Source organism: Microcaecilia unicolor, chromosome 1 (genome assembly GCF_901765095.1).
Source record: "Microcaecilia unicolor chromosome 1, aMicUni1.1, whole genome shotgun sequence".
In the NCBI taxonomy this organism is placed as follows: domain Eukaryota; kingdom Metazoa; phylum Chordata; class Amphibia; order Gymnophiona; family Siphonopidae; genus Microcaecilia; species Microcaecilia unicolor.
The window spans coordinates 604086200-604113648 of NC_044031.1; the positions used below are offsets into that span (position 1 = coordinate 604086200).

The 27449-nt window shown below is 43.6% G+C and overlaps 1 protein-coding gene across 1 annotated transcript in view; it reads right to left on the bottom strand.

Annotated features, from left to right (window-relative positions):
• The window catches only part of PTK2 (protein tyrosine kinase 2), a 714868-nt gene that overhangs the window by 366523 nt on the left and 320896 nt on the right, over positions 1-27449 (bottom strand). The window contains 1 exon segment of the mRNA XM_030219604.1: positions 19265-19365. Coding sequence (XP_030075464.1) covers positions 19265-19365 — 101 coding nt within the window.

Below are 27449 nucleotides of genomic sequence, written 5' to 3' on the forward strand. Positions count from 1 at the left end.
CAATTCTGTCAGGTCGGCAATCTGTTCTGGAACCATTGTCAACATTTGTGGATGCATTTTCGAAGCCGGAGGTCTCTAAAAGTCCCTCTTACATTAGGGATAGCACTCATTGTTTGCAGAAATTAGAAAGTGTTGATTTTGGGAATGGCCAATTTTTAATGGTGACCCTTGATATCTGTTCTCTGTATACATCAATTATGCAGGAGGAAGCTTTGCAAACCATCAGAACAGTACTTGAATCTAGGATTAGACCATACCTTGTACCAACTGATTTTTTATTGACATTGGCGAGAATAGCACTAAAAGAAAATTATTTCATGTTTAATGGTGTTTTCTATCTCCAGACAAGTGGTGTTGCGATGGAAGCAACCTTTGCACCATCCATCACCAATGTTTATAGGACACAATTTGAAACTGAATGGATTGCTCTGTCCCCTTTCAGTGATCTTATACTTCATTGGTGGAGACATATCAATGATGTATTTATGCTTTGGAGAGGTACAACGCTGGGATTTTCGAAGTTTATGATTTGGCTCAACGGCTGTAATTCTAACATACAATTCACTGAACAACATTCGCCCACAGTCATTCATTACCTTGATGTTGAGGTTTCATTACATAAAGAAAAATTTGTAACAAAGGTTTAAAAAAAAAAAAAAGACACTGACAGAAATACTTTTTGGTACAATTCTAGCTGTCATCCGGTGCAACTTAAAAACAGCCTTCCGTTCTCTCAGATGCTTAGATTGCGGAGGATTTATATGGAATTATCTACTTTTAAGAAACAAGCTAAAGACTTGATGGCTAATTTGAATGACAGGGGGTATTAAAAAAAAAAGTTCTCAGAAGAGCCTATAGGAGAGCGAAATTCAACAACAAGGTTCTCCTTCTATCTAGTTCAGAGACAAAGATGATAATACTCTTACCATGGTGATGCAATACACTGAAGCCAGTTCCAACATAGCACGAATTGTTAAAAACCGTTGGGACATTATGCAGTCCATTCCAGATTTTCATGACAAAGCTTTACGTATAGCATTTTCAAGAGGCAGTAATTTGAAGGACATTTTAAGTCCTGCAGATGTAACATCAAGATTGAAAGGGAAAGATAAACACATCACTGGCCATTATAAATGTGGCACTTGTCAGATTTGCCAGATCACCAAACCGACCAAGGATTTTTATAATCAGACTACTGACAAAGTGTTTGGGCTACAACATTTTACGAACTGCCTTTCAGATCATGTTGTGTATACCATCAGCTGTCCGTGTCGAAAAACCCATGTAGGGATGACAACACGACCTTTAGGAGTGAGAATTCTTGAACACAGGTCAAATATCAGAAGGATGGCTCGTAAGGAACATTTAGTTGAACATTGTTTAGACATGAAGCACTCGTTTGAAGAACTTGAGTGATGTGCAACAGACAAAGTACAGATTTTGAAAAGAGGAGGAAACCATAAACTTCTGTTACAGAGGAAAGAAGCTAAATGGATTTTCACACTTAAGACTACTGAACCATTGGGTTTAAATAGTTCTATTGACTGGCATGTTTTTATTGAAGAGTTCATCTATTACTTTCAGCATTGGCTAACAATATTATTGCTTGTGCATACGCTGTCCCTTTAAAAGTTTTCAAGGGATGTGCCTATTTAAATTCTTTGCACTGGCGTGTGACGTTACAGTGCCATTTTGAGATGTAGAATGCAAAATGGAAAAAAAAGTGAACCAGTGGATTGTTTTGACTGTTGGATTTTATAATGAAAATTTAGTTATGTTTAAACTTATAAGCAAAATATTTGCTTTTCCAGATTACTGCATTGTTATTCAGCACTTGCTCATGAGGAAGCCTATCGAGGGTTGAAACAGTGGCCCCGTTGAACAAAGAAAGCTAAGTGCTGAATGAAAAAAGAAAAAAGAAAGCTAAGTGATGTCTCATACTCAACGTTTTGCTGTTGTTATGCTTTAAATAAGCTGACTGACATAATAAGAGATTGTATATAAGCATTTGGAGAAGTTTGTAAAAGGATTGCACTTTCACTGTTGCACTTAAACTCAACAAGCATTGTTAAAAATTACTTTAAAAATCATTTGGAATTTTTCAGCCCAATGATAGAAATCAAACACTGATTACATATTGTAACAGCGTTTAAACCAAGGATTATTTGCCTTTGGTTTGAGGGCTTTCCTCCTAATAGTTGTTATACCACAGATGTTTTGAATGATACAGGCTAGTGTCAGGCATTAGTAATATGACAATAATTGCCAAATAGCCTCACAACTGACATATCCTAAGTCTAAAAAACCTCACCTCATTTAAAGGTGAGACTTTTTCCTCTTTGTGAGATTTTTCATTTAATTCTTTATGCTCCCAATAATATAGAGCTCAATGACTCAGCTCAAATATAACATCCACAAAACTGCATATTATTCTGTCCAAGAGCTTTCAATGCAATACAAATGCAGTGCAAACATTTTTCAACTCTTATGTTTGAAGTTGTTCTCATCTGTTCAATGGAGCTACCCCTTTCACTTCATCAGGAGCTGCTTCAAAAACTTTTTGCTGTTTGCACTAGGACCAACCTGGAGTTTTAATTACATTTAGTTTCTGAGAAGCAAACAATAAATAAATGACAAATTACACCAATCTTAAGGCTCTTTATATTCATCTGATATCCCTAGTACCTTAAGAAGTTTTAATTAAACAACTCTATAATACTCAGATGAAGACAGTAGTCCAGCAGTGAGAGGGGTGCAATCCAGTCTTTTGCATTGAGTGTCACATGTATGATTATCTCCCAGTTGGTGAGAGGTCATATGTGTGCTCAATATAAAGAACTCCTAGCTCTCAGAGAACGAGTCTGTTCTCTTGAGGCTAGAGAAGCAGACTTGGAGGAACTGAGGGAGACAGAGGGGTATATAGAGGAGGTCTACAGGGAATTTGTAGAGAAGTCCCACATCCAATCTGGCAGCTCCTGTGCTGCCTTGGACGAGGAAGGTCTTCTAAGAGGACAGCATCACCCTGGTGCAGCTGGAAGTAATCCTGTAGCCAGGACCAACACACCAGGGAATGCAACATCCTCTCGTACCGAAGATGTGTCTCCAGGAGCTACTGCCCAGGAGGGAAGAGTTAGGACTGCTGTTGTAGTTGGTGATTCGATTATTAGGCATGCAGATAGCTGGGTGGCTGGTGGATGTGAGGATCACCTGATCACTTGCCTGCCTGGTGCGAAGCTGGCAGATCTCGTGTGTCACTTACATAGGATTTAAGATAGTGCTGGGGAGGAGCTGGCTGCCTTGGTACATGTGGGCACCAATGAAATAGGGAAATGTGGGAGAGGTTCTGGAAGCCAAATCCAGAACTTCTAGAGTAGCATTTCCCGAAGTGATACCCATTCCACGCGCAGGGCACAAGAGACATGCAGAGATCTGGACTCTCAATGTATGGATGAGACGATGGTGCAGGGAGGAGGGTTTTACATTTGTAATGAACTGGGCAACATTCTGGGGAAGGGGGACCCTATTCCAGAAGGATGGGCTTCACCTTAACCAGGATGGGACCAGGCTGCTGGCATCAGCATTTATTTATTTGGATTTATTTACCGCCTTTTTGAAGGAATTCACTCAAGGTGGTGTACAGTAAGAATAGATCAAACATGAGCTATAGGCAATTACAGCAGTAAAAATATTCAAATAACAATACAAAGTATGGCATAGTACACTACTTACAATGTCAACACAATACGTAATAGAACATTTTAATAGCTAATGAAGGGTAAAGAAAAGATGCAACATATAGATAGGTAAGAGAGTAAGAAAAGTGCATGAGGATAGTTATTTGTAATGTGAAGGGAAGATAAAATTTCCTTTTTCCAGCCAAAATAAATGGAAGAAGTTCAAAGTAAAATTGAGGACTGGTGCCTCAACACAGACTGAAGTCAGTAGAAGTTTGGGTTATAAATAAGCAGAAAATGTAATTATTTAATCTAAGTTGCAGAGCCTGATTTGAACCCAGCCAGCCAGCCACCCAGGAGATACAGCAGCTTTTAAACTAGAACCTGGGGGAAGGACGACAGTCGCTGCAAAAACGTATGGTTTGGAACAAGGTATCTTTCAAAGATATTACCAAAACAAGGAAGATAGGGTATCCCGATAGCGAAGTTGCAACAAAGACCATAGTAGATCAGTTGACCTTCAATAAAAATCAAACAAAAGATTGCAAATTAACAATGTCAACTACTTAGCAAAATGTAAATAGGAACAACAAACAGTTTGAAATGTCCATATGTGAATGCCAGAAGGCAAAGAAATAAGATGAGAGAGTTAGAATATATTGCACTAAATGAAAAATTAGATACAATAGGCATCTCCGAGACTTGATGGAAGGAGGATAAAAATGTGGGACACTGTCACACCAGGCTACAAATTATATCGTAGTGATAGGGTGGATCAAATTGGTGGAGGAGCAGCTTTGTACGTTAAGGATGGCCTTGAATCAAACAAATTGAAAATTCTGCAGAAAACAAAACACATCTTGGAATCCCTATGGATTGAAATTCCATGTATAAATGGGAAAAGAATAGCAATAGGCGTGTACTACTGTCTACCTGGCCAGGATGAAGAGACGGATGTAGAAATGCAATCATAAATTAGGAAGGATAACTAACTGGGGAACACAATAATCATGGGCGATTTCAATTACCCTGACATTGACTGGGCAAAAATAACATCAAGGCATGCTAGGGAGGCAAAATTCCTTAACAAAATAAAAGACTGCTTTATGGAGCTGCTGGTACAGGAGCCAACAATTCTAGACTTAGTCCTTAGTGGAGCACATGATCTGGTGCAGGAGGTAATGGTGATGGGACTGCTTGAGAACAGTGATCATAATATGATCAGATTTAATATCGGCTTGGGAGTAAATACACACAGGAAATGCAATACATTAGCATATAACTTTCAAAAAAGAGATGAAAGATGAAAAAAAGGTAACAGCCAGCATGGTTAAAAAATGAGGTGCAGGAAGCTATCAGAACTAAAAGAAAATCCTTCAGAAAATGGAAGAAGGATCTGACTGAAAATAATAAGAAATATTATACAGAATGTCAAGTCAAATGCAAGGAGCCGATAAGGAAGGCAAAGAGGGACTTTGAAAAAAAGATTGCACTGGAGGGAAAAACATAGTAAACATTTTTTTTAGGTATATTAAAAGCAAGAAGCCAGCAAAAGAATCAGTTTGAATGCTAGATGACCAAGGGGTAAAAGGGGCACTCGGGGAAGACAAAGCCATAGAAGAGAGTTATATGAATTCTTTAATCGGTCTTTACCGAGGAAGATTTGGGAGAGATACCGGTGCCAGAAAAGATATTCAAAGCTGATGAGTCAGAGAAACTGAATAAACTCAGAAGATATAATGGTGCTATTTGATAAATTGAAGAGTAACAAATTGCCTGGATCGGATGGTACTCATCCCAGAGTACTGATAGAACTGAAAAATAAACTTGCAGAACTATTTTTAATAATATTTAATTAGGCATGATACTGGAAGATTGGAGGGTGACCAATGTTAATGCCAATTTTTTAAAAAAGGTTCCCAAGGTGATCCAAGAAATTACAGACTGGTGATACTGACATTGGTGCCGCACAAAGAACAAAATTACAGAGCATATTCAAAACCATGGATTAATGAGACAAAGCCAACATGGATTTGGTGAAGGGAAATCTTGCCTCACCAGACTACTATAATTTTTTTGAAGGGGTGAACAAACATGTGTATAAAGGTGAGCCGGTTTATATTGTGTATCTGGACTTTCAAAAGGCGTTTGACAAAGTACCTCATGAAAGACTCCAGAGGAAATTGGAGAGTCATGGGATAGGAGGTAGTGTACTATTGTTGATTAAAATCTGGTTAAAAGATAGAAAACAGAAAGTAGGGTTAAATGGTCAGTATTCTCAATGGAAAAGGGTAGATGGTGGGGTTCCCTAGGGGTTTGTGCTGGGACCATTGCTTTTTTAACATAAGCACATAAGCACTGCCACGCTGGGAAAAGACCAAAGGTCCATCAAGCCCAGCACTCTGTCTCCGACAGCGGCCAATCCAGGCCCCAAGAACCTGGCAAAAAACCCAAAATTTAATAACGATCAATGGACTTTTCCTTCAGAAATCTGTCCAGACCCCCTTTAAACTCAGCAAGGCCAGCTACCATCACTACCTTTCTCCGGCAATGAGTTCCAGAGTCTAACTACGCGCTGAGTAAAGAAAAACTTTCTCTGATTTGTTTTAAACCTACCACATTCTAATTTCATCTTGTGTCCCCTGGTTCTATTATTGTTAGAAAGCGTAAACAAACGCTTCACATCTGTCCGCTCTATCCCGCTCATTATTTTGTAAACCTCCATCATATCACCTCTCAGCCGCCTTCTCTTCAGGCTAAAGAGTCCTAGCCGTCTTAACCTCTCCTTATAAGGTAGTCATCCCATCCCTTTTATCATTTTTATCGCCCTTCTCTGCACCTTCTCCAATTCCTTTATATCTTTTTTGAGATGAGGCGACCAGAACTGAACACAATACTCCAGGTGCGGTCACACCATGGAGCGATATGACGGCATTATAACATCCTCATGCTTGGTTTCCATCCCTTTTCTAATAATATTCAACATTCTGTTCGCCTTCAAATGATCTAGATATGGGAGTAACTAGTGAGGTAATTAAATTTGCTGGCAACAAAGTTACTCAAAGTTGTTAAATCGCAAGAGGATTGTGAAAAATTACAAAGGACCTTACGAGACTGGGCATCCAAATAGCAGATGACGTTTAATGTGAGCAAGTGCAAAGTGTTGCATGTGGGAAAGAGGAACCCGAAAGCGAATGCTACATACCTGTAGAAGGTATTCTCCGAGGACAGCAGGCTGATTGTTCTCACTGATGGGTGACGTCCACGGCAGCCCCTCCAATCGGAATCTTCACTAGCAAAAGCCTTTGCTAGCCCTCGCGCGCCGATGCGCACCGCGCATGCGCGGCCGTCTTCCCGCCCGAAACCGGCTTGTGCCGGCCAGTCTCATATGTAGCAAGACAAAGAGAAGGGAAGACACAACTCCAAAGGGGAGGCGGGCGGGTTTGTGAGAACAATCAGCCTGCTGTCCTCGGAGAATACCTTCTACAGGTATGTAGCATTCGTTTTCTCCGAGGACAAGCAGGCTGCTTGTTCTCACTGATGGGGTATCCCTAGCCCCCAGGCTCACTCAAAACAACAACCATGGTCAATTGGGCCTCGCAACGGCGAGGACATAACTGAGATTGACCTAAAAAATTTACCAACTAACTGAGAGTGCAGCCTGGAACAGAACAAACAGGGCCCTCGGGGGGTGGAGTTGGATCCTAAAGCCCAAACAGGTTCTGAAGAACTGAGTGCCCGAACCGACTGTCGCGTCGGGTATCCTGCTGCAGGCAGTAATGAGATGTGAATGTGTGGACCGATGACCACGTCGCAGCTTTGCAAATTTCTTCAATAGAGGCTGACTTCAAGTGGGCTACCGACGCTGCCATGGCTCTAACATTATGAGCCGTGACATGACCCTCAAGATCCAGCCCCGCCTGGGCGTAAGTGAAGGAAATGCAATCTGCTAGCCAATTGGATATGGTGCGTTTCCCCACAGCCACTCCCCTCCTATTGGGATCAAAAGAAACAAACAATTGGGCGGACTGTCTGTTGGGCTGTGTCCGCTCCAGGTAGAAGGCCAATGCTCTCTTGCAGTCCAATGTATGCAGCTGACGTTCAGCAGGGCAGGAATGAGGACGGGGAAAGAATGTTGGCAAGACAATTGACTGGTTCAGATGGAACTCCGACACAACCTTCGGCAAGAACTTAGGGTGAGTGCGGAGGACTACTCTGTTATGATGAAATTTGGTGTAAGGGGCCTGGGCTACCAGGGCCTGAAGCTCACTGACTCTACGAGCTGAAGTAACTGTCACCAAGAAAATGACCTTCCAGGTCAAGTACTTCAGATGGCAGGAGTTCAGTGGCTCAAAAGGAGGTTTCATCAGCTGGGTGAGAACGACATTGAGATCCCATGACACTGTAGGAGGCTTGACAGGGGGCTTTGACAAAAGCAAACCTCTCATGAAGCGAACAACTAAAGGCTGTCCCGAGATCGGCTTACCTTCCACACGGTAATGGTATGCACTGATTGCACTAAGGTGAACCCTTACAGAATTGGTCTTGAGACCAGACTCAGACAAGTGCAGAAGGTATTCAAGCAGGGTCTGTGTAGGACAAGAGCGAGGATCTAGGGCCTTGCTGTCACACCAGACGGCAAACCTCCTCCACAAAAAGAAGTAACTCCTCTTGGTGGAATCTTTCCTGGAAGCAAGCAAGATACGGGAGACACCCTCTGACAGACCCAAAGAGGCAAAGTCTACGCTCTCAACATCCAGGCCGTGAGAGCCAGGGACCGGAGGTTGGGATGCAGAAGCGCCCCTTCGTCCTGCGTGATGAGGGTCGGAAAACACTCCAATCTCTACGGTTCTTCGGAGGACAACTCCAGAAGAAGAGGGAACCAGATCTGACACGGCCAAAAAGGAGCAATCAGAATCATGGTGCCTCGGTCTTGCTTGAGTTTCAACAAAGTCTTCCCCACCAGAGGTATGGGAGGATAAGCATACAGCAGACCCTCCCCCCAGTCCAGGAGGAAGGCATCCGATGCCAGTCTGCCGTGGGCCTGAAGCCTGGAACAGAACTGAGGGACTTTGTGGTTGGCTCGAGATGCGAAGAGATCTACTAAGGGGGTGCCCCACACCTGGAAGATCTGTCGCACTACACGGGAATTGAGCGACCACTCGTGAGGTTGCATAATCCTGCTCAACCTGTCGGCCAGACTGTTGTTTACGCCTGCCAGATATGTGGCTTGGAGCACCATGCCGTGACGGCGAGCCCACAGCCACATGCTGACGGCTTCCTGACACAGGGGGCGAGATCCGGTGCCCCCCTGCTTGTTGACGTAATACATGGCAACCTGGTTGTCTGTCTGAATTTGGATAATTTGGTGGGACAGCCGATCTCTGAAAGCCTTCAGAGCGTTCCAGACCGCTCGTAACTCCAGAAGATTGATCTGCAGATCGCGTTCCTGGAGGGACCAGCTTCCTTGGGTGTGAAGCCCCTCGACATGAGCTCCCCACCCCAGGAGAGACGCATCCGTGGTCAGCACTTTTTGTGGCTGAGGAATTTGGAAAGGACGTCCCAGAGTCAAATTGGACCAAATCGTCCACCAATATAGGGATTTGAGAAAACTCGTGGACAGGTGGATCACGTCTTCTAGATCCCCAGCAGCCTGAAACCACTGGGAAGCTAGGGTCCATTGAGCAGATCTCATGTGAAGGCGGGCCATGGGAGTCACATGAACTGTGGAGGCCATGTGGCCTAGCAATCTCAACATCTGCCGAGCTGTGATCTGCTGGGACGCTCGCACCCGCGAGACGAGGGACAACAAGTTGTTGGCTCTCGTCTCTGGGAGATAGGCGCGAGCCGTCCGAGAATCCAGCAGAGCTCCTATGAATTCGAGTCTCTGCACTGGGAGAAGATGGGACTTTGGATAATTTATCACAAACCCCAGTAGTTCCAGGAGGCGAATAGTCATCTGCATGGACTGCAGGGCTCCTGCCTCGGATGTGTTCTTCACCAGCCAATCGTCGAGATATGGGAACACGTGTACCCCCAGCCTGCGAAGTGCCGCTGCTACTACAGCCAAGCACTTCGTGAACACCCTGGGCGCAGAGGCGAGCCCAAAGGGTAGCACACAGTACTGGAAGTGACGTGTGCCCAGCTGAAATCGCAGATACTGTCTGTGAGCTGGCAGTATCGGGATGTGCATGTAGGCATCCTATAAGTCCAGAGAGCATAGCCAATCGTTTTCCTGAATCATGGGAAGGAGGGTGCCCAGGGAAAGCATCCTGAACTTTTCTTTTACGAGATATTTGTTCAGGGCCCTTAGGTCTAGGATGGGACGCATCCCCCCTGTTTTCTTTTCCACAAGGAAGTACCTGGAATAGAATCCCAGCCCTTCTTGCCCGGGTGGCACGGGCTCGACCGCATTGGCATTGAGAAGAGCGGAGAGTTCCTCTGCAAGTACCTGCTTGTGCTGGAAGCTGTAAGACTGAGCTCCCGGTGGGCAATTTGGAGGTTTTGAGGCCAAATTGAGGGTGTATCCTTGCCGGACTATTTGGAGAACCCACTGATCGGAGGTTATGAGAGGCCACCTTTGGTGAAAAGCTTTCAACCTCCCTCCGACTGGCAGGTCGCCCGGCACTGACACTTGGATGTCGGCTATGCTCTGCTGGAGCCAGTCAAAAGCTCGTCCCTTGCTTTTGCTGGGGAGCCGAGGGGCCTTGCTGAGGCGCACGCTGCTGACGAGAGCGAGCGCGCTGGGGCTTAGCCTGGGCCGCAGGCTGTCGAGAAGGAGGATTGTACCTACGCTTGCCAGAAGAGTAGGGAACAGTCTTCCTTCCCCCAAAAAATCTTCTACCTGTAGAGGTAGAGGCTGAAGGCTGCCGGCGGGAGAACTTGTCGAATGCGGTGTCCCGCTGGTGGAGCTGCTCTACCACCTGTTCGACTTTCTCTCCAAAAATATTATCCGCACGGCAAGGCGAGTCCGCAATCCGCTGCTGGATTCTATTCTCTAGGTCGGAGGCACGCAGCCATGAGAGCCTGCGCATCACCACACCTTGAGCAGCGGCCCTGGATGCAACATCAAAGGTGTCATACACCCCTCTGGCCAGGAATTTTCTGCACGCCTTCAGCTGCCTGACCACCTCCTGAAATGGCTTGGCTTGCTCAGGGGGGAGCGCATCCACCAAGCCCGTCAACTGCCGCACATTGTTCCGCATGTGTATGCTCGTGTAGAGCTGGTAAGACTGAATTTTGGCCACGAGCATAGAAGAATGGTAGGCCTTCCTCCCAAAGGAGTCCAAGGTTCTAGAGTCCTTGCCCGGGGGCGCCGAAGCATGCTCCCTAGAACTCTTGGCCTTCTTTAGGGCCAAATCCACAACCCCAGAGTCGTGAGGCAACTGAGTGCGCATCAGCTCTGGGTCCCCATGGATCCAGTACTGGGACTCGATCTTCTTGGGAATGTGGAGGTTAGTTAAAGGCTTGGTCCAGTTCGCCAGCAATGTCTTTTTTAGGACATGGTGCATGGGTACAGTGGACGCTTCCTTAGGTGGAGAAGGATAGTCCAGGAGCTCAAACATTTCAGCCCTGGGCTCGATCTCCACAACCACCGGGAAGGGGATGGCCGTAGACATCTCCCGGACAAAGGAAGCAAAAGACAGACTCTCGGGAGAAGAAAGCTGTCGCTCAGGAGAGGGAGTGGGATCGGAAGGAAGACCTTCAGACTCCTCGTCAGAGAAATATCTGGGGTCTTCTTCTTCTTCCCACGAGGCCTCACCCTCGGTGTCAGACACAAGTTCACGAACCTGTGTCTGCAACCTCGCCCGACTCGACTCTGTGGAACCACGTCCACGATGGGGGCGTCGAGAGGTAGACTCCCTCGCCCGCATCGGCGAAGCTCCCTCCACCGACGTAGTCGGGGAGCCCTCCTGGGAGGCGGCGGCACCGACGCCGGAGACCTCACCTCGGGCGATGGGCCAGCCGGCGCCACGCTCGACGGTACCGGTGGCGCAAGCACCCCCGGTACCGGAGGGTTAGGGCGCAACAGGTCTCCCAGAATCTCTGGGAGAACGGCCCGGAGGCTCTCGTTCAGAGCGGCTGCAGAGAAAGGCATGGAGGTCGATGCAGGCGTCGACGTCAGAACCTGTTCCGGGCGTGGAGGCTGTTCCGGGCTGTCCAGAGTGGAGCGCATCGACACCTCCTGAACAGAGGGTGAGCGGTCCTCTCGGTGCCGATGCCTGCTGGGTGCCGACTCCCTCGGCGACCCAGAGCTCTCGGTGCAGACACGGGAAGGGGACCGATGACGATGCTTCTTCGCTTCTTGGAACGAAGCATGTCACCGGAGCTTCCCGGCACCGACGAGGAGGACGTAGAATCCATCCGTCGCTTCCTCGGGGCCGAGACCGAAGAAGGTCGGTCTCGGGGGGGCTGTACCGCAGGAGCCCTCAGGGTAGGGGGAGACCCACCCGAAGGCTCACCGCCACCAGCAGGGGAATGGACAGCCCTCACCTGCACTCCAGACGAAGCACCACCGTCCGACGACATCAGCAGACGAGGTCCCGGTACCACCGACGTCGATACAGTCGTCCGATGTCTCAGCGCCGATGCAGAGGGCCGATGCCTCGATGCACTGGCAGCCGAGGATGAAGGTCTGGACGCTGAAGACGTCGATGCACTCGATACCCCCGGTGCCGATGCCGACGAAGAGCCCGAGAACAAAATGTTCCACTGGGCTAACCTCGCTACCTGAGTCCGCTTTTGTAAAAGGGAACACAGACTACAGGCCTGAGGGCGGTGCCCAGCCCCCAGACACTGAAGACACGACGCGTGCCTGTCAGTGAGCGAGATTACCCGGGCGCACTGGGTGCACTTCTTGAAGCCGCTGGAAGGCTTCGATGTCATGGGCGGAAAAATCACGCCGGCGAGATCAAAAGTCGAAATGGCGAAATTTGGCACCAGAAAATAGCGAGAAGGAAATTTCGACCGGGGCCTAATTAAGGCCTACCCCGACGACGAAAGAAAACTTACCGGGGCGAAAAAAACTCGAAGTACAGGAAGGGAAAGACCAAAAGAGGTCTGTCCGAAACAATTTTCAAAGTTTCTCACGGAAACGAGTCGAAAACGACGCGCGAGGTCGACTTTTCGGGGCACGAACGGCAAAACACAACCGTACCGAGCGCGGAGAAAAGAAGACTGGCCGGCACAAGCCGGTTTCGGGCGGGAAGACGGCCACGCATGCGCGGTGCGCATCGGTGTGCGAGGGCTAGCAAAGGCTTTTGCTAGTGAAGATTCCGATTGGAGGGGCTGCCGTGGACGTCACCCATCAGTGAGAACAAGCAGCCTGCTTGTCCTCGGAGAACTATAGCTATGTAATGCAAAGTTCCACATTAGGAGTCACTGACCAGGAAAAGGATCTATGTGTCTTCGTTAATGATAAGTTGAAACCCTCTGCTCAGTGTGCTGCGGAGGCTAAGAAAGCAAATAGAATGTAAGGTATTATTAGAAAAGAAATGGAAAACAAAAATGAGGCTGTTATAATGCTCCATGGTGCGACCGCACCTCAAATATTGTGTGCAATTCTGGTAACTGCATCTCAAACAAGATATAGTAGAATTAGAAAAGGTACAGAGAAAGTGTGTGTCACTGAATGTGCGGGGTCTTAACTCCCCTATTAAAAGGAAACTGATGTTTAAAGAAGCAATGTGGTTGGGAGCGGACATACTGTTCATTCAGGAGACACACCTACTCACCAGGCATGAACACTTACTGCGCCACCCCAGATATCCTAAGCAATGTCTAGCATCTAATAGACAACAGACAAAAACAGCGGGAGTGGGGATACTCTTTAAGCATGACTGTGCATGGGAGATACAATCAGTTAAAATGGATACGGGGGGCAGATATGTGCTTGTGGTACTGAATATTGAAGGGCATGTCTACACTCTGGTTAACATATATGCCCCTAATCACTCCTAGGGAGACTTTTACGATTCATTGAGCATCCATCTTTCCAGGCTTGAGCAAGGGGAGTTGTTGATTGGGGGAGACTTTAATTTGACGATGGATCCCACGGTAGATAACTCGACTAGCATGGCTGGGTATGCTCAGCCTGAGCGGGATAAACTACTTCAATTTTTGAATCACTGGGGTCTGGTGGACATCTGGAGGGTAATGCATGGGAATGAGAGAGATTACACTTGCTATTCAACCCCACATGATACATACTCAAGGATAGATATGTGGATGGGAAGTGCAAATCTAGCACTGCAGATAGAATCCACAGAGATTCACACACGCTCATGGTCCGATCATGCTCCAATATCTATAGAAATACGGGGAGCAGGCATACAGAGGGTGACTAGAAATTGGCAATTTCCCGAAGGGGTTTTAGATGACCCGAAGATTGTTCAAAGAATTGAAGGAGAGATAAAGGAGTTCAGTTTAATGACACCCAGGATATAGCCCCAGAGATTCTCTGGGAGAGCTTAAAGGTGGTATTTAGAGGGCATATAATTTCAATACAAGCACATATACAGAAAGATCATAAAGAGAAAGAAAAAGAGCTTAGACAATTAGTGCACCGCCTGGACCTGCTGGTTAAACAACAGCAGGCCATGGCTAGACAGCAGGAGGAGTTACATAGGTCGAGAGTACAGCTTCTGGATTTGGAACTTATAATTATTAAGGAACAAATGAAATGGGTACAACAGGAATACTATGAATTTAGTAATAAAGCGAGTAAGTTATTAGCTTATAAACTGCAACAACTTAAGGGGCGTAACAACATAGGTAGAGTGAGGTCGGAGGATGGGCAGCAATGGGATCATATAGAGGACATTCAGAGAGTGTTTTTAAACTATTACCAGAAATTATATCACCCTGATGAACCCATGGCTGAGGAGTATATAGAGAGTGGACATCCCAAGATTAGGGGGGACCGAACAGGAAATGTTATCTGCACCTATAGAGCTGGAGGAGGTGACTGAGGCAATTAAGGGTCTGCCAAGAGGGAAGGCCCCGGGAGCGGATGGATATAGTAATCGGTTTTACAAATGCTTTAATGCATTATTAGCACCACTATTACTTAGAATGTTTAATGCTATTCAGTCTGATACGGAGCTCCTGCGGTCCTGGAGATTGGCCACTGTGGTCCTACTCCTTAAACCACATAAAGATCCACAAAGTTGTAGCTCCTACCGACCCATAGCTTTATTGGGGACTGATTATAAAATTCTAACTACAATACTAGCCACACGCTTACAAAAAGTGCTGCCCTGCTTGGTACATGAAGACCAGGCGGGGTTTATAGCAAATAGGCAGACTTTTCATAACACCAGACGGGCACAATATATACTGGATAGAATTGAACAGCTGGGACAACCGGCGGTGCTTCTGTCTCTCGACGCTGAGAAGGCGTTCGATAGGGTGCTGTGGCCATTTCTTTTTCAATTACTTCGGAAGGTGGGCATCAGTGGCCAATATTTGCACTGGGTCACAGCGCTCTATCGACGCCCTTTATCGCAGCTGCGGATTAATTGCACAAACACGGAGGCCTTTGAACTTCTCAGAGGTACACGGCAGGGGTGCGCCTTGTCACCGCTCTTGTTAGCGTTAGCTATGGAACCTTTGACAATTCTAGTTCGGACTGACCCATTGGTACAAGGCATCCGAATAGGGAGGCAGGAAACCAAAATTATGCTTTATGCAGACGATGTCCTACTCACGTTATCATACCCAGAGACCTCATTGAGGGCAATGATGCAGATACTTCACTCTTATGGTCGGGCAGCAGGTCTTAAGATTAATATTCAAAAATCTGAGATTATGCCTATACAATGTCCTGCTGCGTTACAGGAAGAATTACAAACTCTTTTCCCTTTTAAATGGTCCTCTAAGAGTATACGATACCTGGGGGTCAATTTAACACCAAACACTAGGGACCTATATAAGGAAAACTTTGTCCCTAAAATGCGGGAACTTCTCCAAGAGCTGGAGAGATGGGGGGGGGGGGGGGGGGGGGTTGCAGATGTCATGGATGGGAAGAATAGCTGCTGTAAAGATGACAACACTGCCAAAGCTGTTTTACTTATTTATGGCTGTGCCGACTTTTATACCACATACTTTTTTTTCGCACACTTAACAGGAACGTTTTTGCTTTCATTTGGCATAAAAGACCACCAAGGGTGAACAGTAGAATACTGTATCAACTTAGGAAGGATGGTGGTATGGGAGTACCTAATTTTAGGCTATATTATAGAGCTGCTTTATTTCAAACGCTCTCTACGGTACAAAGAGGGCCGAATAAGTTATGGACCTACGCAGCACAGTGGGGTCTGAAGGGGGTTCCACTATGGGCGGTGCTCTGGCTCCCCTTACCATTGGTGAGAGGACTACAATCGGACATGAGGGGTCAGATGAGGGTAATTTTGGAAGAATGGGTCAGGTGCAGAGCACTCTGGTTCCCGGGGCGTAAATATCACTTGACTACACCCATCATATATGCTACAGATTTTGGCCAAGGGAGAACGATAGGGGCATATGGGCATTGGTCAGCGTCCTCCTTACGGATACTGGGGCAGATCTGGGAAGATGGGGATTTCCACTCATTTGACACATTAAAAGAGGAATTTGGCTTGACGGACAGACAGGTTTCCTTATATGCAGATTAGAGACTTTATACAGAAAAAGGCTAAAGGAGAACTGTCCCTGGCAAGTACAGAGCTTGAATTGGCTATGCGATCAGGGGACGGACGGACGGACGGGGGGGGGGGGGGGGGATCTCTCGAATTTATAGAGCTCTACTTCATCAAACCCAACCCTTAGCTAAATGTATAAATACATGGGAGTCATTGTTGGGTATTGAGTATGAACCAAGTATATGGAAAAAGATATTTCAACGTTTACTGTCATTTACAGTGGCAGTCCCACTACTGGAAAATGGATATAAAATGCTATATCAGTGGTACCTGACCCCCAGCCGCCTGTTTCGCATTTTCAAAACTGGTGAAGTGAAATGCTGGCGCGGATGTGGGGCTGAGGGCACTTTTTGACATGTGTGGTGGGACTGCCCGGTGATGCAACAGTTTTGGAAGGACTTGCAGGCGAGACTACGAGGTGGAAACTGCACAGAACAAATGCAGCGTGGCTGGAGTGAAATATGTAACCTAATACCAAATAAAACAGCTCCAGCCAATATTAACTTTAGGTCGCAATACTCAGTGGGTAAAGTGGAGAAAAAGCCCTCAGAAGCCACTAGTATGATACTGGTGGTTTAGTGCGGGGTTATACAAAGTTTTATAAAATAACTCACGCAACGGTTCTATCATTGGGCAAAAAACTCCACTTCCCGGACTACTATTCAAATCTCAAGGTTCTACACACAGTTTGAGCAATATTTAAGCAGTATTGTTTGTGTGCTCTATGTTCAACAACACACAGAATGGCGAATAGCACTTAGCTTGTAATTTAAATCGGCACTCTTCTATATCCGGACCAAGTGTTGGCAAAGGTAGATTACTGTTGCCTGATGGACAAACTCACAGCCCTGAGGCGTGGAGGAATGGTGAGATTTTTAAAAACATGGACACCATATCTGGAGTGGCGAGGGCTAGACATGTGATCTGCTTACTGGGGGACTTATAGTACATGAAGAGACTGATATATTCCTGAGATGCTCTGAGGGGGGAGGGGGAGGGAATGGGGAAATTTGAAGTTGTTTTATGAGCCGAGGACTAGAATATTGTGCTGTTTACAATGCTGTTATGCAATGTTAGAGAAAAACGTTAATAAAAACATTTTCAAAAAAAAAAAAAAAGAAAAGGTACAGAGAAGGGTGATGAAAATGATAAAGGGGATGGTACGACTTCTCTATGAGGAAAGGCTAAAGCGGCTAGGGCTCTTCAGCTTGGAGAAAAGACGGATAAGATAGAGGTCTATGAGTGGCATGTAACGGGTAGAGGTGAATCATTTTTTTACTCTTTCCAAGAATACTAGGAATAGAGGACACGCAACGAAGCTACAAAGTAGTAAATTTAAAACTAATCAGACAAAATATTTCTTCAACGTGTAATTAAACTCTGGAATTCGTTGCCAGAAAATGTAGTAAAAGCAGTTAGCGTAGCGGAGTTTTAAAAAGGTTTGGATAGCTTCCTAAAAGAGAAGTCCATAAGTCATAATTAAAGTAACTTGAGGAAAATCCACTGCTTATTTCTACGATAAGCAGCGTAAAATGTATTGTACTGATTTGGGATCTTGCCAGTGATGCTAGCCTTGATGGTTCCTGGTGCAGCTTATAACACTGGTTCCTTTATTTATTACTATAAGGAACCATTCCCCAAACCACTCAACTTCTCGTGCAATAGTATTGAAGAGTACTGAAATCTCAGGAAACCACATCTATCATTTTCATTTGACATACATTTGGGTCACTCACTCAGAATCAGTCAAATCTGTATTATACAGTGACACATAATGGATAAAATTATGTACTAGGAATCTGGAGACCTACTACTACTACTCATTTCTATAGTGCTACTAGACGTACGCAGCGCTGTACACCTGAACATGAAGAGACAGTCCCTTCTTGACAGAGCTTACAATCTAATTAGGACAAACAGGACAAAGATATAAATCCTGATTTTTTTGCAACTAAAATGTATTGTATCTTAAGGCAAACATCCTTCATTGTTTCAAATATCCAATTAGATTATTAACTCATTGAATCATAAGTACATAAGTAATGCCACACTGGGAAAAGACCAAGGGTCCATCGAGCCCAGCATCCTGTCCACGACAGCGGCCAATTCAGGCCAAGGGCACCTGGCGAGCTTCCCAAACATACAAACAATTCTATACATGTTATTCCTGGAATTGTGGACAAATCTGTAAATTTGTTTGTAACATGTTGAGTTAGAGTACTATAAAAAAAAAAGTAGATGAATTATATTTTTTTCATGTGTTATAGAATCTGAATTTATTTCCATAATGCTCTACTTCAGCAGTTATTATGTTAATGTCTTCGCCACTAAGGCCATCTTGAATGGCTTGTGGTTACAACTACTAATCATTTCTATAGCACTACTAGTTGTACGCAGCGCTGTATACACTATACACAGGTTCTTTCTCTGTCCCTAGGGGCTCACAATCTTTTTTGTACCTTTAGCAATGGAGGGTTAAGTGACTTGCCCAAAGTCACAAAGAGCTGCAGTGGGAATCGAACCCAGGTTGCCAGGATCAAAGCCCACTGCACTAACCATTAGGCCACTCCTCCACTCACAGGTTATGAGTCTTTTGTCCTTTTAGATTACAGTGCAGTACTTTTAACCTTTGAATCCCTCATCTCCACTAACTGATTGAGCATCACTTTCTGTTATGCACTTTTTCTGAACATCATACAGTGTGTTAAACATGCCATACTAAACTTTGGACAGATTCTGTCCAGCAGCACATACATTATTTCCTAGTAATAATGACTTTTTTCATTTACAATAATGGTTCTCAGCCCAGCCGTGGGGATAAACCGAGCCAGTAAGATTTTCAGGGTATCCACACAGAAAATGTTCAAGAACCACTGTATTATAGTTAAAATAAAAGAAAATATTGCATACCTCACCAAGTGTACAGAGTTCCATGATTATCCATACTGGATTTTCTGTTATAACTCCAATCAGCTTCACAATGTGTGCATGATCAAATTGGCGCATAGTTACTAGAAAAAGTGAAACAAAATATTGCAACTTAAAACTCAGCCATGAATAGTACTCTGAACTGATCCAACCCATGTAAATGAAATTCAGATAACAAGAATATATTTATTACTACTTACAGTAAATGGAGTTCATAACTTTCTATTGATAGCTCAAGGCAAGTTACAATTATTATTATTAGCATTTGTATAGCACTACCAGACGCACGCAGCGCTGAACACCTGACACAGAGAGACAGTCCTTGTTCAATAGAGCTTACAATCTAAAAATCAGGTACCCTAAGTATGTCCCTACACTCACAGGGTTTGCAATCTAAGCAGCCAGCATAATGTTTAAAAAAATGCTCTACATTTTAACTCATGTGCAAAAAAAAAAAAGAGAGCATCATTGCTCACCTGTAACAGATGTTCTCTGTAGATGGCAGGATTGATCTGGCACACAAGTAGGTGACATCACCTTGATGTAACAAGCTGTCCTTGCACTCAGAACCTAATGTAAAATTCTGTACATGCACAGCTTTTCTGTTGGTTCCATAGCTCTAAATCCCATATATGGGTTTCAGACCCAAAAGTGATGAACAAAATCCATAAATCTCTATCTATTTAAATTTCAGTTTACTACCACTTCTGCTGTTGTATTTTGATCAGTATTTTATAGCTCAGAGGTCAGATAAGAGCACTGGCCACTAGACAGCTTTATGACAAGATCTATATTCTTATAAAATACACAGAAACCATTGCTCACTTCTCATTCATCTATTATTTTTTTATTTTTCTGCTATGCTGTGAGCCCCCAACTCGAACACACTGTACTTAAATAGTATAAAAGTGCTCAGTGAAATGCATATTACTCAGGCGAGTCAACTGGAAAAGTAACATGTCTATTTAGGCATCATTGCACTTCTGCCCTCCCTTACCACCTATATCTTATAATGTACTTAAATACACACTGCTATTGCTTAATAGACACTTAGCTGCGGGCAGGTGCAGTTCGTTGTTATCACACTGTTAGCCAGTTCTTGCCTCGTAGTAGCCTGAGTGCTTGGTGGATGTGTAAACGTGAAGTTAAAATTTTTGTGCTCATGCCGTCATCCTTAATGTGGCTTCTGTTTCATTAGTCTTCCAATTATTAATGTGTTATCTTTTTGTATAAAAACTTGAGATGAATTAAAAGAACAATCTTGTTATGATGAAACCGAGTGTATGGCTCATATATCTCTAAAGCCTGAATTTCATTTATTCTTTCAGTAGGCAATAAGTTAATTCTGATCAGACAACCAGGCTATCTTTTGAGCCATGTATTAAAGAACTCTGTCCTTTAGACTATAGGGCTATTTCAATGTCTCAAAATGGAAAAAGAGGAGGAGGACTTGCTCTTATTTATAAGGATATATATGAGGTTTCTCTTCTTGACTTATGTCCTCAGACATAGAGATTCTTGCTTGCCATCTTAAAGACTACTCTTCAAGATCATTTAACATGTATACTGTGCTATTGCCTTCCTAAGAAATGGTCCACAGCTTTTTTCCCCCAGCAATGATATTTTTATTAAGTGTAAAAAAACCACAAATACGGTCAATTGCTGAAAATAACAGAAAAAATGCAATACAGTACATCTTGCTAAACACAAAACACTTCATACCATAACTCTTTAGTATGATGCATGAAAGCATGCCTATAGCAAGAAGGGCTCCATAAATTATATCATCTCAACTAACCCCCTCGTCCCTCCCAACTGAATCCCTAGACCTAAGTCCCTTCAACTCCACCCCCCCACCGAGAGTAGCATCTTGAGAGATTAAGGGGTGCTAAATCATGAATTTTATTTTATTTTTTTAATACAGACAATCCAGTTCGCCATTGGACAAAAGGATCACATGTACGCATGTAAGACAACATTTTGTTTCTGCGAAGGGCTGTCAGCTTATTCATACGACAGACAAAGGTCCACTTTAGTTATTAAAGGGTCACGTATAGGTATCCGGGATTGCTTCCACAAAGCCGCCAGAGCTAAGCGGGCTGCTGTCATAATATTAAAAGTCAGTTTGCAATACTACTTCAACGCCACAGGCTTAATATGTAGAAGTCCACAGCCCTTGCTGGGTTGAATCGACATACCCAAAATATCTTGAAGGAGAGCAAACCCATTGTCCAGAAAATCTGTGCCTGCGGGCAGTCCCACCAAATATTTATAAAGGTTCCAACATTGATCGTAAGAGGATGGAAAAAAAGTTTAATCACAATTTGTGAGTTTGTTCTTCAGAATTCAATAGGAAGGCCTTATAGTTTAATACTGGGGGACATTAATATACATTTGTCGATTTACAAGATGCCAGGAGAAATAAACTTTGTTCTTTTTTGTCCTCATTAAACTATGTGATACCTAGCCCTTTTCTAACTCACAATAAAGGTCACCAATTAGATTTGGTCACCTTAGTGATAGCTGGTCTTTGATGGCAAGTATTGGCTTGTCAGATGTACTATGGGAAAAATCTTTATGGTCTGATCATTATTGCTGTTCCTTTATATTACATTGGCATCAATTTCAGAAAATGAATAATTCACAACTTTTCTCAACAAGAGGTAGATTAGAACCCCAATATATTTTTTTTGGGCAGGGGCTACTGTATTATTAGATTTACCAGAAGGAAAATATTTAGATATGGAACATGATTGGCCAAAAGTTAGTTGTGATATCTTAGATACGATAGTCCTTTTCCAAATTAAAACTAAACAACAGCGGAAAAGTGAAATGTTCTCTCCAGATTTGCAAAAAATTAAACCGTGAATGTATGAAACATGAATGTAAATGGAATAAGGAAAAGTCTTCAACAGCAATGAATAACTGGATGGCTGCAATATGTAATTATAAACAAGCAATAACTCCAGCTAGAAAAAATAATTATTCTGAATTGATTCAAAAAGATAGTGGTAATTTCAAACAATTGTTTTCCATCATTAATTCATTGTTTAAATCTGGAGTCTTCACAAGCCCCGACAAGAAAGAATACACTGCTGTGGGTCAGCTAGCTTTATATTTTCAGGAGAAAATTCAAAAGTTGAAAACTGTTTTTTCTTCTATTGCAGCTGATAAAATAGAATTATCTATTGATACAACTATAAGGCTGGGGATCCATGTAGACAGAACTATGGAATCTGAAGTCATTTCAATGTCTGTTTTTCTAAGTTTTTTCAAAAATATGTTTCCTGTTTCTGTATATTGCAAACATTCTCCTTATGTAATGGAACTAGCCCTAGTGTTTTTTTTTTTTCGAACCAATGCTTATTTATAGATTAACCACCACCTATCTGAAAGACTTTTTTTCTAATACTAAGGCAGAAATTATAACACCACCAATACCCAAAGATCCTAATCATTCTAAACTGGTGGTTTCCAATTATAGACCAGTGGCCTCTATTCCTTTTCTTGTGAAACATATGGAGGGAATGGTTACTTTACAACTTAATCACCACTTAAATCTGCATAATATTCTCCCTATACCTCAGTCTGGGTTTTGTGCGTTTTTTAGCACAGGAATAGCATTATGCTCATTATTAGATCATGCTAGGTTATTATGGAGTGAAGAAAAGTGTGCTCTACTCCTCCAATTTGGTTTGTCATCAGCTTTTTATTTGGTGGATCATGTTTTGCTATTACAGAAGTTGGAGGAGTTGGGAATCATGGGAAATGTTCTGAAGTGGTTTAGAGGTATTTTTAGGAAGTAGATCTAATAGAGTCAAGTTATTATTAGATTTATCTTCTTGTTGGAGTAACCCAAGTGGAGTACCGCAGGGTTTGCCACTTTCTCCGGTATTGTTCAATATCTTTTTGTGGTCTTTAAGTACACTATTAGATATGAATAGTTTCCTTCATTATATTTAAGAAGATGACATTTCGGTACTAATTCCTTTTCCATTTAATTACAAAATTAATATTACAAGAGTCCAGAGTTGTTAGAAAGATGGATGCATTTCCATAAGTTAAAACTTAACATGGAGAAGACAAAGTTTTATTTTTTAATTGCATTTTTCATATTTATACAACTCCAAAATAGAGAAGATTGGAAAAAGGAAAAAAAAATCACATTATTACAGTAATTTTAAATTATGTCATATACAGACATTAAATGAAATGAGTTAACAGCACTTTCGTCCATAAAGTTTGGAAATAGTATCCAAGATATAAGAAATTATCATCATCAAATACATATTTGAGGAAACAAGAAAATAATAGTTTACTGCTTCCCAGCAATTCCTTTCAAGCCTATCTTAACAGTGCACGTCAGTTACCCTACTGTTACCACTAGTTCTTCTCTACTTAACAAAAATTCCTCTAACTGTTTGGGCTCAAAAAACTGAAATTGTTTAGACTGATACAAAATACGACAGACACAAGGAAATTTCAAAATAAAACTCGCTCCAAGAGCCAGAGTCCTGGCTCGAAAGGCCAGGAAAGCCCTGCGCCTTTTCTGAGTTTCTCTAGATAAATCAGGGTAAATTCTGACTTTTGAGCCCAAAAATTGAGAGTCCAACTGTCTAAAGGAAAGTTTCAAAACAGCATCTCTGTCCATTTCAAGCGCAAATGTGACCACCACTGTGGTTCTCTGAGTAATTATTTCCAACGATGATTCTAGAAATGCTGTCAAGTTCATAGCTTCTCCTACTTGTGCTTGTGAAATTTCTCCATCTTTCTTTTTGTTAGCTTGCAAATATTGCGCACGTACAATAGGAGGAAGTGATTCACTTGGCATTTCCAATATTTCAATTAAATACTTTTTAACCATATCTATTGGAGATATCAATGGGGATCTTGGAAAATTAGTTATTCTCAAGTTCAGTTTCCTTACTTGGTTTTCCAAATATTCTAAGCGCCGGAAAGTATAATTCCGGTCTCTTGTTGTAATTTGTCCCACTGTTTCCAATGTTTGTACTTTCTCTTCCAATTGATTTATTTTAGAAGAACTTTGGGTAGCCGTTTGAGCTTGTAATAGGGCAGCCTCTGATAACATTTTTATATGCTCCTCATTTTTCCCAACCGATTTTAAAAGAGAAGTGTGTAGTGTGTACATTAGGTCCCAGAGTGACTCTAAGGTCACAACGGCCGGCTTTTCCACTTTACCCGAACTAGAGCCAGTAGTAGGAGTGCTAAGGATTTGATTCAGGGTACTCACTGTTTGAGGTGGTAATATCGAGGAAATACAACTTCCTGAAATCACTGCACCTTGCAACTCCACCGGTGTGGGCTGGCTCCCTCCCTGAAAAACAACAGTCCCTCGTGGGTTCAGTGTTTCAGGCCCAGCCTCCGCTCCTCTTCCTCCTGGCTGCGGGGGGGGGGGGGGGGGGGGGGGGGCCACTCGCTGGACGGGGCTCAGGGAGACCCCGTCGACACTGCTGTCCAACGCCGTCGCGTCAGCCCCGATAGTAGGAGAGGAAGTTTGCCTGGGAGCGGTCGAGACACCGAACTGCTCCAAAGTTGCCTGCCGTCAAGGATCAGACCCAGCGCCGAGAGCGGGAACCTCTCGCACTTTGCCTCTCCGTTTCCCCATTTTCCACAGGGCACGGAAGAGCCTCGCGGTCCGGACCTGGAGAAAACCTCAGCATTCGTCCTTAGCGGTAAACCTCTAGGCAGCCATCTTGGATCCAGACAAAGTTTTTATGCTTCCATTCTAAACCAGAAGAAATTCCTCAGATGCTATCAATAATGTTGATTTTCAGTTTTCCTTAACAATTAAGGTTTGGGGGGTTTATATGGATACTGTAGTTTAAAAAAAAATGTTTCTTTCTAAAATTCATGCAATTAGAAAATGTTTTGAATCTAATCAATATGAGTGATAGGTACATTCTTTATTGCTATCGTCTCTTGACTACTGCAATCAGATTTACTTGGGCTTTTCTAAGGGTTTATTGAGAAGGCTGCAAACAATGCAAAATAAGGCAATTAGACTGATTTTTGTTTTATCTAGTACTCTAATTTTTTTATATTCTTCCTTTTTATATTAAGCTTCACTGGCTGTCTATTGCAACCAGAGTCTCATTTAAAATGGATTCTCTCTAGTATTGTTGCACGGGCAGATTCCTAGTTACATGCTTCCTCATTTTTGTTTTGCACCATCTAATAGAGTTCAGAAAAGTATCGTTGATAATTTTTTCACATTTACAACTGTCAAAGCAAAGAAAAGATTTAAGTTTTCTTGATAGGTGCAGTTCAAGGTACAACGTTTATGGAAAGATGTTGCAGGATTGTTTTTTCCATCACAGTCCTATATTTCATTTAAGAAGCATATAAAAACGTATCTGTATAGAAAATTCTGTATTTAATTGTGTTATTTCCTTTTTATTGCTTCCCAGAAGTTTGTTCTGGCTTTTTTTTTTTGGGACCCACAGTGGAGGAGTGGCCTAGTGGTTAGGGTGGTGGACTTTGGTCCTGGGGAACTGAGGAACTGAGTTCGATTCCTGGCACAGGCAGCTCCTTGTGACTCTGGGCAAGTCACTTAACCCTCCCTTGCCCCATGTAAGCTGTCATGAGTGGGAAAGCGCGGGGTACAAATGTAACAACAACACAACTTAGAACTGTAAGGTGAAAGCAGGTTACAAGCCAGAATGTAATGTAAAATGTTCTACAACTTTTCACACTACTGTTACGTGCAAACACACACGTAATACATGCACGTGGCACATTTAACATACGTGCAAATACTATTCAAAAATGCAAGCAGACTGCTCCACCGAGAAGCCACCCTCATACAACAGCACCAGACCTGCTGGAACATTCTGAATTTTAAAAGGAAGGCCCTTCTTTCTGTACATTACACGGAATGCTCATTTTAGTACTAATGAGCTTCTTGTAATACATTTGCACAGGGAGGAGATCAGAGTTGCAGCTCTGAGACCCGCGCCTGTCAATGTGCCATTTTCAGCATTACCCGTAGTTTGCTTCTCACCTCATACGATCAACAGTGTGATACTTACATGGACAGATTTTTAGATAAATCTCCAGCGACGATGATACAAAAAGTGGCAAAAAAGGAGAGCAACAAGCCAGGGAGCGGGGACTCCAAGATGGCAGCGGGCACACCTGTGGCAAGTACAACCTTCACAGATTCTCAGCTTTTACAGCTAACAGCGGCAGTGGAAAAAGCGTTAGAGCCACGCTGGGAAGTGCTCTCACAGAAATTTGATAGCTTTCAGACGGGGTTAGATGGTTTAAACATCAGAACCAACAATTTGGAAACGCGAATGTCGGCATTAGAAGACATCTCACGAGAACAGGGCCCCGGACCTTGTTTGCCTTAAAAAACAAGTAGCGGATCTTTTTCACAAATTAGAAATCTAGAAAGCCGCTCAAGACGGAACAATGTAAGAATTGTGGGCCTCTCGGAACGGGTTCCAGACTTGAACTTGTCCGCATGGCTTGAAAATTGGTAAGAATTGGTACTGACAGATTCGGCGGGCCACTTGGTTGTGGAAAGGGCGCATCGGGTGGGGCGGAAGATGGAGAATCGCAGAAGGCCAAGAGTGGTCATAGCAAAGATACTAACTATAAACACAAAAGAGAGATTCTTCAGGGAATTCGTTTGAAAAGAGAAAACTTATGATGCGCATACAAGTCTGATTTTCTCTCTTATTTTTTCAGCCCAAGGGACGGGGAATAATAAAACACAACAGGAATAGGGAGCAGTCCTCTTCCCTCCAAAAAACCTCCTAGATGAGGAGGTAGTAGCAGAAGACACCCGGCAGGAGAGAGAATCCATAGCATCATTGTGCTTCTTGAGCTGGTCAACTAGATCCTCTACTTTCTCACCAAAAAGGTTATTCCCCCAGCAAGGAACATCCGCCATCCACTGCTGGACTGAATGATCCAGGTCAGAGACACGCAGCCATGAGAGTCTGCACATCACTATACCTTGGGCAGCGATCCTGGATGCTACATCAAAGGTGTTGAAAGTACCCCTGGCCAGGAATTTTCGACACGCCTCCTGCTGCCTGACCACCTGGCAAAAAGGCTGTCACGTTCGTGAGTCCTTGTGCCCAAGCGGAGCACAGGGACGAAGACTCGAACCTGCGCTCTATAGGGCAGCCGAGAAATC